The sequence below is a fragment of the Alosa pseudoharengus genome, unplaced genomic scaffold (genome assembly GCF_046254945.1).
Source record: "Alosa pseudoharengus isolate Yale_2024_CS ecotype anadromous, Long Island Sound unplaced genomic scaffold, YU_APseudo_1.1 YU_APseudo_1.1_scf_10, whole genome shotgun sequence".
Taxonomy (NCBI): Eukaryota; Metazoa; Chordata; class Actinopteri; order Clupeiformes; family Clupeidae; genus Alosa; species Alosa pseudoharengus.
Window position 1 is genome coordinate 37,563,459 of NW_027468565.1, and position 15,056 is coordinate 37,578,514.

General features: G+C 43.2%; 2 protein-coding genes across 2 annotated transcripts; one reads left to right on the forward strand and one right to left on the reverse strand.

Moving 5' to 3' along the window:
* Positions 1-593: 593 nt before the first annotated feature.
* uri1 (URI1 prefoldin like chaperone) lies at positions 594-9,889 on the reverse strand. The gene is made up of 11 exons (XM_076271496.1): positions 9,542-9,889; positions 8,600-8,634; positions 8,331-8,409; positions 7,373-7,508; positions 6,354-6,445; positions 5,875-5,935; positions 4,863-5,076; positions 3,871-4,126; positions 3,340-3,491; positions 2,457-2,700; positions 594-2,152 (listed from the first exon to the last, which is right to left on the reverse strand). Exons 1-11 carry the CDS (start codon positions 9,611-9,613, stop codon positions 1,970-1,972), a joined length of 1,524 nt encoding a protein of 507 aa, XP_076127611.1. The 5' UTR covers positions 9,614-9,889; the 3' UTR covers positions 594-1,969.
* Positions 9,890-10,083: 194 nt separating this feature from the next.
* LOC143141288 (protein C19orf12 homolog) lies at positions 10,084-12,259 on the forward strand. Its single transcript, XM_076302412.1, has 3 exons — positions 10,084-10,474; positions 10,869-11,029; positions 11,237-12,259. The coding sequence occupies exons 2-3, from the start codon at positions 10,870-10,872 to the stop codon at positions 11,500-11,502; spliced, it is 426 nt and encodes a 141-aa protein (XP_076158527.1). The 5' UTR covers positions 10,084-10,474; position 10,869; the 3' UTR covers positions 11,503-12,259.
* Positions 12,260-15,056: the final 2,797 nt, after the last annotated feature.

Consider the following 15,056-nt stretch of genomic DNA (forward strand, 5'->3'; position numbering starts at 1 on the left):
AACAAACAATGCTCCCTAAGATATCTGGAAAAGGAATACCCAGAAAATGTTGTTACAACTTTAACCCATGTCTTGTTTTACTCACCATACTATTAATCTCCCCCACAGTCATTCATGTCTTATTAAGGATAAGGACACTGAATTCATCAATTACAGAATTAAAAAAAAAACTTTGTATGAATGCAGATGTTTGTCCAGGAGTGATCTAGTCAATAGGCTTTACCAACTGGTTTCCAAATGGGTTCCACATAACAGCATTGCAGTCAAGCGTTACTGAACATCCGCTCCCCTAAATAGCACAGCAAATTGCATTGACCAACTCAGTTTTCTGCCTTGAAAATGGCTTACTCAATTTCACCTACGAGTTATTCACGATACACAGCATGCAATCAAGCGAACAAAACATCCTTAATGTACTGATCCCTCTACAAAGTCATGGCATCACATTAAATCTGTCATTATTTAGAGCGGTTGCTTAGCATCCAATTTTTGCTAAATGACAGTAATCATAAATCTTAACAACAGAAAGGAAACAACAACAGAAAGAGCTGAGGTGCACAAGGAGCTTTGTTTTCAATGACAATCAAATCATCTTTCCAGCAAAAAGTATTTATTTTTTGTTCTTCTCCAGATCACAGCAACAATTTTTTTTTTCAGTCATAACAGAGTTGGTGTACACCACATTCAACATGGTCAAAAGACTAGGAGAGAGCAGAGAAGGGGTGCAGGGAGGCTGTTTGGTATTGAAGCCATATTGTCTAATCAATCAGCAGAAACGTAGTGTAGAGGATACAAAAAAAACCCACAACAAAATAGCAACTTCGTGAATCTCCCATAACAAACCTGTCTACCCTGTGTTAATACAAATCAACTTCGTGAATCTCCCATAACAAACCTGTCTACCCTGTGTTAATACAAATCAACTTCGTGAATCTCCCATAACAAACCTGTCTAACCTGTGTTAATACAAATCCCGTGGCTTGGCCAATTCATTATCGGCCTCTGACTATTATTGTTAATAAACTAATTCAGGATTTTGGGGCGCAAAAATAGGTACTTATACAAAGAACACCTCCATCTCTACAGTAGGGTAACATCCAAATAAGAGCTGAAAAGGCAGGGAGGCGTAGCAGCGAGGCGACAGCAGCACATTGCATATGTCAGACACCAGCACAGAAGCTGCAAGAAGAGCGTGATCTACCTAATATCTAATAAAACACATCAATATGATACAGAACATCTCCACATCCGTGAAAGAATGTCAGGTTTGTGTGTGTGAGTGTACAAAACTACTGTCTTCTACAAAACAGGTCTACAAAAGCTGAGAGCAGAGAAATTAAGGGGTAGGGGAGTAGAAGGGATATTGCAGTCGATTTCCACTGCCCGCTCACACATAGAAAGGCCCTCTGGAAATGGTGATGGTGGTGGGGAATCAGACGGTCAGTCTAGTCTCCTCAGTGAGCTTCACATGTGAATATTACAACCAGTCACTGACGGTGGGACATCCCACTACAGCGAGAAACAAAGCTTGTTCAGCAAAACCGCCACAGAAATGAATCATGGCATTCTAGTGTCACACATAGGATCGGAACATGCACTTTTTAAGAGGGAAAAGACTATGAGACGAGGGTGAGGAAACACACAGAGGGTTGTGATCTTTTGGAGATCGGTCCGACGAAAGCCATCGCCTTGCCTTGTTTTGATTCTCTCTCACAGCAAGGCAATAGGTTGAGCTGATCGTTAGAATGACTGGAAGCATCTAGAAAGACCTGCTGAAAGGCAGTGTGGTCAGCAAACATGACTACAGTGCTCACATGGTCTGGAAGGATGGGTAAAGCAAAATGGAAAAAGGCCTTCATGAGGTGGATGACGAGGATCAAAGAGTACAGGGGCATAGAGCTGAGGGCTGCGTAAAGAAAAAAGGTGGGGGATGTGTATTTGACGAGTGTGTGTGTGTGTGTGTCTCTTCTCATTTCTGCTGCAGCCGGGCAGCTTTGAATTTGGACACTCGCTTGGGTGGCTCCTGAGGGGTCTCGGTGCACAGCTCCTCTGACTTGCGCTCAAGGATTGTGGGTAAAGCGGGCGGGGCAATGGTCAGATGGGGTATGGAGGAGGGTATTGGGTCTTTCTCCACCACTGTACCAGAGAAGGCCTGCAAACACATGCAAACATGACACCAATATGAGCAAGAACTCCCTACAACAGCAACTGCATTTAGGAAGACACTATGAGCAAAATTAATGTAGATTGTGCACAGCATTTCAATATAATGCCATCATTAACAAATAACGATACAGTGAGGGAAGAAAATATATTCTTAAATGGGTCTTTGAAGTTTCCCTATCCTAAAAAGTAACATTTGCTGTCCTATACAGGAAGACTATTTGCCTCATCATTTGCCATCGCTTTAATGTCTCGGCAGCACCGCAGTAACCCCCAAGCCGCCGCCCTCATACCTCGAAGCGGCTCCCAGCATGCAGTGGGATGCCAGGAGGGCTGTCCTCCTCGGTGACGCAGTCGCTGGTGTCGCTGTACATGACGTCATCGTGGCTGAATGTGCGGCCCAGGGCCGAGCGGCGCTCCTCGAAGTCAGCTGTGCTGCTCTCGCTAGTGTCGCTACACACGCTGTTCTCACGGCTCCGAGACTTCAGGATGGACTTGCGTGGGATCAACTCGCCATTCACCACATCCACAAACAACCTGAGATTGTGTACACACACGTGCACACACACACACAGATAAGTTAACACAGACATACTAGACTAGCATACATACTGTCAATGTGTAAGCAGAATCACAAACATTATATTTGACCTGTAAATGGATGTTTAAGGTCACAAATATTATAATATATCTAAATCAACACAAAATGAGAACTGAATGAGCCGTACTACAACTTTTGAAAACTTTTGTCCAGTGTTGCATCTAAGGTTTGATAGCGATTTGTTATATTATTCTCCAGATCCATGTAAAGCTTGTCTGAACCACATGTGACCACAAGCATCAACACAGGCTGCCCTTGCAACAATCCCAGCTTTTAGTTGCATTGCTGTTGCCAATGCACAAGATCACTGGTCTAAGTCCAGTGATACACAAGATGACCTAAGATGGATAGAATTGGTGGCATAACAATTCAAAAAGGGTAAACAAGTGACACGTTGGACAGCATCCTAAAGAGCAATGCAATGAAACTCTCAAGAGAATCCACCGACAAGACAACTAGCACCGGTCTTCAAGTCTCTTAAGGAGACTTAGAGTGACTGTGTCCAAGACCATAAAATGTGTTTCAGACGAAAAGTAGGAGGCCGCAAGACCATGCAGGTTAGTGTGCTGGATTACCTGTAAATGTCTGCTGGTGAGGTGATCTTGTGGTGTTCGCGGCGCGTGTGGTTGTTGGCTTTGCCATTTTTCTTCTTCTTCTTGGCCTGCTCCTTCTGCTCCTTCCGCTCACTGAACTTCAGCATGGTGTTCTTCCCCGTGTTGATCCGCACCTGCCCGTTAGTAAAGACAGAAGAGCACCAGGTTAGAGCACTTCCTGGGATTAGGAAGAGAGGACACATGAAGCTACTGAAAAGTCTCAGGATCCAATGTGTTGATGTATTCCCTCATACGACAGTAATGTAATCCACCACTTCAATAATGGCACCATCATTACAACCAAAAAACCCCCCGAAAGGCCTTGATATCTTCCCAAGTGATACTTACATTGATTTCATAGAGCAGACTTATGAATTTAGGATTAAGATTGAGAGCTTCATTCCAACAACTGAAATCCATCTTGCTACTGAAAGCGACAAGATCCTCGTTCTCAGTGTAACGGTTCTTCCCTGTTAGAACAAATCTATACGACACAGTTAACTAGCTCCTGACCTTCTTGGGTTCCACGGTGTGAGAAAAGTAGATGGTGGGAAGAGCGTTGGGGTCCTCTTCTCCCTCGTCTTCCTCCTCCTCCTCATCCTCCTCGGGGTGAGTGTGCAAGAGTCCGTTGACCTGGCTGCTGTGCGTGTTGGTGGTCGCACGATGTTCTGGAGGGCTGCTGTTCGTCTCGCCCGTGACCTCCCTCTCCTTCTCCTCCTCTGAGGAAGACGAGGTGTCCTCCCCATTTGTGTCAGTGCTGTCACACATCCTGCCAGAAAGAATTCAAAAGGCCGTTTCACAATGAGACAGGTCTCTGCATGCCGTAGATGAACGATTAGACCTTTGGCATGATTTCACCATGATAAAAGCTGTGGGTAGGACCAACATGCTTTGATTCTTTTCAGACCGCTTGAGAGGAGCTTTGTGAGTCATTTTATAAACCTACTTTCACTCACAGTGCGATACATAAACTGTTCAGGGAGACGACATTGAGACAGTGGAGAATTATAGTCATCTTTGATGATTTATTCATGCCTTAAAGGGGAGTGATGTGTATGTGTGGCCTGTGTGCAGTTGTACAGACACACAGAGTCTGAGGTTTAAGCTCTAAGGACAAAAGCCTTGGTCACAAAGGCAACAAGGGACACTGACAAAACGACCAGCTACCATTTATCTTTAACGAGAGGTGGCCATCTACAGCGGCAAGAGAAAAGTGGTCTTTACATTTGTGATAATAGGCTAGAGTATTTATCTACGCAAAACTGAGCGAGGTGACACTGCGACTACCCACAGGATTGAAGTCTGCATGACATACGTTGCAGAAACAAATGAGTCATCATGTCTGGCCACTTTATGTGGGTCTGTAACCGGTTAACCACGTGTTAGGAATGCCCATTGGTCTCCCTCCGGCGTTGCTTGTGGGACCGTGGCTTTACCGTGAGACTACTGTGAGAGACTTCACCCCGTGTGTGTGTGTGTGTGTGTGTGTGTGTGTGGCCTCCTACCGGTCGCGTTCGTCTTGTTGCTCTTCCTGAGCCTCTAATGCATCCAGCCGAGCCAAGAGCTCCTCTTCGGACAGAACGCCCTTACAGCCGTCTCCACTGTCATATCCTCCTACTCCCACCAAGTCCTCGACCTCGACCTCCTGTTCCTCCTCCAGAGTCACCACGTGCTCAATCTTGGGCTTAGAGTGGGGCTTGTGGGCCACGCGCCGCTTCCCTGACAAGAGAAGACCGTGTGAACACAAACCCATGACACTTTCGAGATCAAACGGTTATCCACAGTTCACAACATCCTGCTTCTCAGGCCTGCTGATAATTGCCATGAAAGAAAAAATAAAGAAAAGAGAAAAGCAACAACACTAAAACAGAATATAATGCTCTCTCTTTCATAAACAAACTCATCAAATGACGACATTTCATGTATTAATAGCCCGTCTAAAAAGTACAAGTCATATGTTTGTATCTGTTATATTGTGCATAGTGTGTTTAGCTCTTGTTCAGATCTACTTCTGTATTGTAACTATCAGCCCTTCAATAAGTCGTACTGTTGTACTCTGACATTGTAGACTTCCACCATCCAGCCTGCACCGGAATACTGATGACGTACATTTACTTTACTATCAGATTATACATTTATTATTTTAAGCATCAAGAATGGAATTAGACATAATTTAACATATTAATCATGTAAAAAAAAAAACCTCTACTGAGGGCTGTACTACAAAGCGAGGTAACTGGCAAACCAGGGTAACTTCGGGAGAAACCACTGATCTCTAAAAGAACACTCCACTGAGCAGCTTTTGTTTCTAAAGTAATGAGTTGTTTGGAGGTCAGCGGTTACTCCTGAAGTTACCTGGGTATGCCAGTAACCTTGCTTCATAGTATACCTCTCTGGCCTAGACTGCAGTTCCTGCATACAGTACATCATGACAGCAGGAAATGGACAGCCTGAACTACTCTTCAAAGACATAAGTAAGCAACAGAGCAACACTAAATATACATAAAGAGACGTTACCTTTGGTCAATGTTTCCTCGTTCACCACATCCTCTCTGATGTCCACATAGTCCCCTTTGCCCTGGACAAACAAAAGGAACCGCAGTGAGATCTGGCACTATGTTACCAGGCGGTAAATATATGGTCTATGACAGCACTGTGAATGTGTCACCTTTCTACTCCTTTCCTTTCCTCCTTTTGTCTAGAGAAAGAGACATTTGACACGTCCAAAAGTCTAGAACGTAACACTACCTAGTTCGGCTGTCCAAATGTGTGGGTTGCGGTAGACTGATAAGGAGTCCGACAACGACGTTACTAGCAAGAACAGTATCACCTAGGTCCATTCATTTACTTTTGGACATAAGCAATAGATCAAGAAACTGGATTAGAAAGTATACAATTGACTGAGATTGCCGATTGTAAATTATACTAATAGTAATGTTTCAGGTCAGATATAAGTTTTAAGGGAGCTCCATTTAAACTTTGAGACAAGAACCTACCCCTGAGAGCTTCTCCAGATCTTTAGTGAAGCGTCCTCGGTTTTCAAAGTTCTTCACCACTTTGTGCAAGTCATCAAGTGTGTGCTTCACATCTGTCACCGTGAGAGAGGAAAAAACTGAAATTATTGGAAACGGCACATTTGGTGAAATGTGTTCAGTTAAACAATAACAATGCACTTTACACAACACAAAATCATGCAGTTCAAACGTCTGTGAAGGAGTTAATAAAAGGCCACGATGTGAACAGCCTAAAGAGTCAGAACCTCAGCCTTGGTCAGTGTTTCATATTTATGCTAAGGGTGCAAAACCCAAGGCAGAATTAGACAGAGACTTGATCTAAATCTTGCTCTGGAAATCACTCTGGAAATACAATTTAATCCATAATAACCGTAAATGCTGCACTAACTAGTAATCTTCAGAGTTCTAGCCATACATATTTGACCACTACTACACGTACCAGTAATCTACAAAGTGGTCAAATATGTATGGCTAGTTCTAGACTATTGGTACAGATTTGTTTTGAGGCAATCGGCATGGGCTTGATTTACACAACATGGGCTACTGACCCCACCGTATTCCACATATTGAGTATTCAGAAGTATCTCATTTCAGAGGCGTGCCATGTTTGACACGCCACACAGCTGACCTTCGCCAACGCCCTGCCCTTTGGCATTTCAGAAGCATTCATGTCGCTCAGAGAGTGCTTCTCAGGGGTGTTAAAACAGCATCAAAAATATACAAAAGGATCAGGGAAACTAATACTGTTGCACCCCTTAAGAATCAGCATCAAATACATGCTGATGAACTGAACAGTAGTATCTACACAGAAGATTATAATACATTAATAATTCTTCCAAGAGTCCTTTCCAGTGCATCTTAAATGATTGCTAAAAGCAATACGTGTCTATTGATCTAGAACATGTCCTTGCCTTTGTTAAATGTTTAGGTGGCTTCTAGAAATTAGGCCTATCTGCTGTTAAACCAGAGCATGCATAAGTAAGGTGCACACTGAAACTCACGTTTCTTTCTGTGTTCCACTAGGTCCTGAGCTTGTTTGGCAGAGCACTTGGCAAACCAGTTGTCACCCAACAGAACAGTGACCTCATTGGTGTGAACCAGCTTTCCTGGCATGAAGGCCAAAGGTCCAAACGGTACCTGTGGAGACAGAGGGGAAAATGAGGATGGAAGTTAAAGCTGCAGTTGGCAAGATTTTTTTTAATCATATTCACTGAGACCGACACTATGCTCCAACAGAACAACAAATCAGCCGATTTTAGAAAAAACCCTGCACTTCTACCTCCACCTAGAGCCTGTTATTTGTTTTGCAAAAATCCACAGCTCCCGGTTCTTCTAGTCCAATCAGAGCAGGGCTGTGTGAGATCTGACTGTCAATCACAGTCTGGTGCGCACTGACGAGCACAAACTCGATGACAGGGTGCTCGGTGGTAGTGGGGGAGGGGCATGAGAGCTGTAAACATTCAAAATGTTGGCTAAGTCCCCTCAATCTGTCAGACTTGCCAACTGCAGCTTTAAACATGGAGAGAGACAAGACATTGTGCAGTGTTGTTGAGATGAGGGAAGGGTTGTCTTTTAGTGGCCTCAGGGGAAGCAAACACAAAAGGTATGTGGATGACGGCGACAAATTCTTTCCTATTTGCAAAAGTATGTGTGTACAAGAATAGCTCTGTTTTTCAACCCATACCTGATCTGACTGTTTAGTCAAACATGACGCAAACAAGCTTATGTTACATCATGAAGGACTAGCCTCCATGATGGAAAACAACTATCTGAGAGTATAAGGGGGGCGGTGGGGGGTAATTTGAGAGTGCTTGACAGACAACACGCAACACAGACCTCACAATTTAGTCAGATAAAATGTGGGTTTCAACGGATGCACTTAATAGTGATTGCCTCCAGAGATCAGCTCCTCATCCCAGACAACCCTCAATGTCCTAGTGGACCTGATGCTCCACATACCGTGATGTCGTACGACAGCTGGTCGGGGAGGGTTTGGAGGCGCTCCTGAAGAGAATCATAGTCCTTTACCACTTTTTGCCTGAGAGGTAGAGAAGAGTACATTTATTCATCATCTCATATACAAATTCTTATGACACCAATCCACCCCCTTATAATGAACGACTCCTTTCAACCGTTAAAGTACTAAATCACTCATTTAAAAAAAATGTTTCTCCTTCAGAAATATGGCCTCGATGCAAAGCAACGCAGCCATTTGGTTTGACACTTACCAGTGTTCAATCTGGCCCTCACATCCTTTCACCACCTGTTGTTGAAACAGTGACAGATTATTTACTTACTAACTACCATGCATTTCCTGGCTATAGGGGTCAGATGGTCGAAAAGCATGGCGGTTGCATAAATTGACCTACATATCGTCACCTTCCTAAAATAATGGCATAAGTCTTTTTCTTCTTCAGAAAAACAAAAAAACTTAACCAAAACTTGAATAATGATGATTTGGGCAAGAAAATGACGTGTGCAATTGTTTTAGGAAGGTGATGATATGGGACCTTCTTTAGTTTCGTTTGCACTAGGTTTATCCTTATTGTTTTCTACAATAAGGATAATACATTAGATTAATACATTCTTGGAAAATTCATCTGTCCAAATCCTAGTTGGTAGTGCTTATACCTCATGTCAAACATTAAGGTTACATGATAGAGTACCAAACTTGTGAGTTCTCTACAGTTTATTTACGCGATGAATGAAAAATCATTTCATTTTTTTCAGGGGGGTAACCATTAAGGTTCTTGTGCAAACCTTTCACAGACCGACCCTCGGACTTTTCCCATCGATGCCTCGAGGATTACATTATCGTTAAAGCAAAGCTAAAGACTTAAGTGAAAGTGAATCCTTGGTTAAGAAAATCCCACATCCACGTTTAATGGCGAGCAACATGTGATAAGGAAGTTTCTAGAACCACAACCTTCCCAACTAGTGATTCCTTTACCTGTGATTTTAACCACACGTCTATCATGTATGGTCTTACGGCAACCATGAGCTAAACAATTGCATATCCAAAATTCGAACTTCAATGACAAGGCGATATATAACACACATGGCATGAGATGCGTGCAGCGTGGAAGGTTTCGGTTGGTTGCTGCAGAATAGCTAGCTAACGTTACCAGGTTAGCTAACGTACCGTTCCGTTGAGAAGGCAAGCGTTTTACCTTTTTATGTTCCTCTTGAAGTCTGCCAACATCTAGCGCTAAATCGCTACTCCTTGTTACTATTCCAGCCATCTTATTGTGTGTTGAACAAAATTAATTAGTTGCTGTTTATCTGTATCACAGACAACTCAAGGGTTGTGAGTCCTAAAGAAATGTTTATGAATGCAATGGAAGGTATTCCTTAACCCCAGCCACGTTTTATTCATCAATGATGCCGTAGTCGTCCAAGATTCCGATAGTGAGACCATTTCACACATGCATTTTAGTATTCCGACACCTTTTCAGAAACTTCCACGGAATTAAATCCCCTTCGATGTTCAGCGATGCCCCTGCGCCATATCCGTCAGTTTGCTACTGGTGTACTCTGGGTAAATGATCTGAACCACAACAACGTTGAGAGCACGTGACTGGTCTCCTGTGCCAATGGTGCCCCACCCCCTCATACGTAGAGCATAAGGCAAACCAAAGAAAAGCAAAACATAACCAAACCAGAGGGCTCTGACCAAACTATGGAATAAACCACCAAACAGAGACAGGAAAGCACGTAGGGCTATGATTGTGAAAATACCACATATAATAAATGTCGAGGTCTGATTTCAATTGTTAGTTTACAATTATTCCGATACAACAGTGCAGTGGTCAGGCAACGTAGTAATGAATACTGAAACAATTGCTGTGCATATTAGAAATTCTCTAATAAATAATGTGTAATGATGCTGATCTTGCAACATCATCACCACAAAGCAAAACAGGAAGTGAGCGAAGATGTCTCCCATGAAGCTTTGCGAACATGACAGGACAAGAAGCATACAAGAAGTGATTTCTGATGTTCCTTATTCATAGGGAATAACGGGGATAATGCTTCTGATTGATAAACCTCAAGAAACGTTAAAGCGTTAAATCAAAGTCAAGGAGTATTTGTTTCATTTAAAGGTGGGTGAATTTATCGTTCTAATTCTCATTTTTTTTTTTTTTGCCCATAATAACAAATTGTGTGCCTACCTACGGTGACATAAGGAGTGGAATAACTAGTTTGACTAGTATGCTACTACTAGTAGCCTAGTCAACTATCCACTACGTTTTCAGCCTATGCGTATGCATGTCAAAGAACACAGAATTGAGAAACCTGAAATGAGAGTAAGACGATAATTTGAAGTAGCCTATGCTTTGGGGTCAATAAAAACATGTCCAGTCATTATGGTATATTTTTAGTAAACTGAAGAACACCATGACAGCCTCCAGGGGGCGATCTTACATCAAGATAAAATGTATTGGAAAAAGAGGCGCATCTAATGCACTTTTCTTTACACATCTCCATACATGACAGGATGACAGAACGGGTGGATGATGTTATGCGACTGTGTTGTGAACTGTCTGCTAACCAACAAATGAAAACGGCAGTGAAGCACTCTGGGAAGGGTGCAGCTGCAGCTGGAGGGCTTGCTTTTGCAGGGGGGTTGATAGGAGGTCCCCTTGGTATTGCTGTGGGTGAGTAGCCTTTCTTAAGTGAATTTATGAGAATACATCTATGCATCTTGCTTTTATGCTTGTGATACTGTACTTCAGAATGTAAGACAAAATAATTGTCTCAGAGTGGTTAGATATTTGAGAGTGTGGTGAAAAAAAACCTCCCCAACCTGGGCCGTCAGCCCACAGCTGCCTCACCAGGTCTTCTTCTGCCTCTCTCTGTAACAGGCGGTGCCGTTGGTGGGCTCCTGGGATGCTGGATGACCAGTGGACAATTTAAACCGCTTCCTCAGGTCATCATGGAGATGACCTCTGACCAGCAGCAGAAGCTCTGTGCAGATGTGATGTCCATCTTGGGTAGTATCCAGTGGACAGACGTGGCTCAGCTAATGGCAGTAGTTATGGGAAATTCCTGTTTGAAACAGCAGGTGACTGCTGCCTTACTGAACTATGTGCAGCGAGAGCTTCAGGCTGAGATACATTACATTGACTGAGTGGGGGCTGGGAAGCGGGGACAATGACATGATTAACCAGAGCTTCTCCATGTCCGTAGCTCTGGTCTCTGTGTACACATCTGGATGCTGACAGTGCATATGTGTCCTGTTTCTCTAGTAAGCAGCGGAACTGATATGTTGTTTGGGATCTGTAGCTGGTTGTGTGTGAAGCTAAATTGATGCATCCCAACTCAACCTGTTGAGGAGTGAATTATTTTCCTAGTTCCTTCTAGAATTCTACGCAGACAATCTATAGTTTCAGTGTTCTTTATCTCTGAGGGTAATTGTCGCATCATAGTGTGGAACTCTCGGTTCGTGAACATTCTAATCACATATTTGAGACCGTACTCAACCTGGTTAAAACTTGAATAAAAAAATTAATGTCCAAAGAATAGAAAACGGCGACATCATGGATATACTGGAAACTGTATATCTGATATTTTGATCTGATCACGCATAGACTGCATAGACAGTATATATACAGTGAGTCTATGCTGATCACGTAATTTAGACCCAAGCAATAATCCTAGCAGGCTCTTGCTGTGTCGAATGCCATTGGGTTACAGATGAGGCCCCACAGCAATATAACTTCATGTCGAAGAACTTCATACATGAAGATGTGCTTTTAATGACAAATGATAGATTATCTTCTTCTGAAGACATTAATATAGACCCAAACTACTGAGACTGTGTCACTCATCTGTACTTGTGTGGCCTGTGGTGTGATGTGTTTTTTAATTAAAAAAAATAAGTTGCATTAACTTGAGTGAGTTTTTTTTTTTTTAAATCTGGTGAAATCCAAGAATCAGTGCCCTATATCTCTTCAGGTAAACAAACATGTTGACTTGGCAGTATGTGATGAAACCTTACTTTGGTAGATGGTACCTCTATCACAGTGGAACAATGGAGCAACAAACCGAGAACAATAGATAAATCATGAATGATTTGTTCATTCTCAAAATCCTGTCACATCAGGTGTGTGCATACATCTGTTTGCATTTTTAATTTCACGTTGTCGTATTGGAAGATACGGTGATCATTGTTAGTCTGGATACACACTCCTCCTGCACCTCTACTGTGCTGTTTCAGGAAGATCGATTTTTCACATCGATACCACATAACGAAGAGACTACAGAACCCGAGTACTTTTGCATACCCTTGCACCCTTTCATTAACTTTTCCATTTCCTTACAATACCTTTGTGTTCATACACCGTGTTCCAAATCATTATGCAAATTGGATTTAATAGTGTCATAACATTTATTTTTTTGTTTTTCAATTAAACTCATGGATGGTATTGTGTCTCAGGGCTCTTGGGATCATTGAAATCAATCTCAGACACCTATGGTTATTAGTTTGCCAGGTAAGCCCAATCAAAGGAAAACTACTTAAGAAGGATGTTCCACATTATTAAGCATGCCACAGGTTTCAAGCAATATGGGAAAGAAAAATGATCTCTCTGCTGCTGGAAAGCGTGACATTGTGCACTACCTTGGACAAGGTATGAAAATATTGGATATTTCCCGAAAACGTATGCGTGATCATCGTGAAGAAATTTGCGCTGATTCAGTGCACAGGCGGGTTTGTGCAGATAAAGGCATAATAATGAAGGTTTCTGCCAGACAAATTCACAGGATTAAGAGAGCAGCTGCTAAAATGCCATTGCAAAGCAGCAAACAGGTATTTGAACCTGCTGGTGCATCTGGAGTCCCGCAAACCTCAAGGTGTAGGATCCTCAAGAAGTTTGCAAGTGTGCATGCACCTACTTGGCCACCCCTAAACAATGCACACAAGCAGAAACGGTTGCAGTGGGCTCAGGAATACATGAAGACTAATTTTCAAACTGCTTTGTTTACGGATGAGTGCCGTGCAAGATGGTCCAGATGGATTAATGGATGGTTGGTCAATGGCCACCTTGTCCCAACAAGGCTGAGACGTCAGCAAGGAGGTGACGGAGATGTTTTGGGTCGGAATCATGGGGAGAGAGGTAGGCTCTCTAACGGTGTGAAAATGACCTCGGCGAAGTATGTAGAGTTTCTGACTGACCACTTTCTTCTGTAGTACAAATAGAAGAACCAGGCCTTCTGTAGCGAAATCATCTTTATGCATGACAATGCACCATCTCATGCTGCAAAGAATACCTCTGGGTCATTGGCTGCTATGGGCATAAAAGGAGAGAAACTCATGGGTGTGGTCTCCATCTTCCCCTGACCTCAACCCTATTCGCCTTATTCACCCGGAGGCCAGAACAGGCTAAAGGGTACACTTGCCATTACACCTCAGTCCAGCAGATGGTGGTAATGCACTCCTTTTTTCTTCTGAAAAAGAAGGGTTCGCTCATAGTTATTAGAAAGCTAGATACCACATTGACTGTCGAGTTCTATTAGGTGGCATCGTAAACGCGGCCGCCATATTGGTGGGGGCAGCACATTTATTGTCTATGGGCAACATTTGCAGGCAATCACAGACACCTGTCTAGCCTAGAAATCTAGACGCACCCTAGCAGCAGCAAATTACATTTGCTTCCAGGGCTAGTCTACCAACTCCGTTGGCTTGTGAGCTTGAAAAATTAAACCTCTATCAGGCCAATCAAATCGTGTATAGAGTCGTTAGGCGGGCTTAACATAATGATTGATGGCAGAGTTGCAACGGTTTGGCTTGAATTCCCTGCTACTTGAAAACAAAGAAGATGGATGTTGCTGTTGGCCAACAGTGTGACACGAGTTAAGCTTGTTTTAAGTTGGCAAAAGTTTGAACTAGCCAACTAACTCCGCTGGTGGGAAAACGCATGGGACTCAGCGCTGTCCTATTGCGTGCAGAGGGAATTTGAAAGACAACTGATTATCCCGCCCCTCGGACTGAGCACTGCGAACGGTGAGTGCCCAGATCCTACATTTTAATGTGGGTCTGGCTCGTCAGGCTAACACCTGTCTGCTTTCCAGTCAGAGTCACATGCTCCTCCATTTGCCTCCAGTGATTGCTGCCCCCACCAAGATGGCGTCGCTATTTACATACGTGCTGGAGCCCAATGCCAAAGATGGTTGATTACGAAGATACTTCATGAGAGGCCATTTCCTGTCCCTGGAAATGTATGCAAATAGGGTAGCAGTACACGCCCCCACACATTTATGCAGTAGTCGGGCTCTGTTTTTAACATTGAGGTCTATGGCAGAATCCAAGAATTTCCCAGAATTTGTCAAAGCCTTATTTTTTCTGAGCAATGGATGCACATTTCGGACACGGTATCATGATCTCCAAACCCTCCTCCCTATTTCAGTAGAATGTTGTGATAGTATGACCCTCCAGTCGGGAGAAAATCAACATTAATGAAGGTGTACACCAAGTTTATTTTGTACTCCGGCTTGTCTAGCGTGGAACCGAGGCGTTCAAACGTAAGTCATACGTCAGTGACACGCCCCTGTGCAGGCGGGAACTGAACCAGAGCCCGTCTCTGACTGAACTCCACTTTGCCCTCATAGACATGAACTAGGACGACCCATCTTGCTACGCATTCATTATCTTTGCCAATGCGGTATCTAGCTTTCTATCTATGG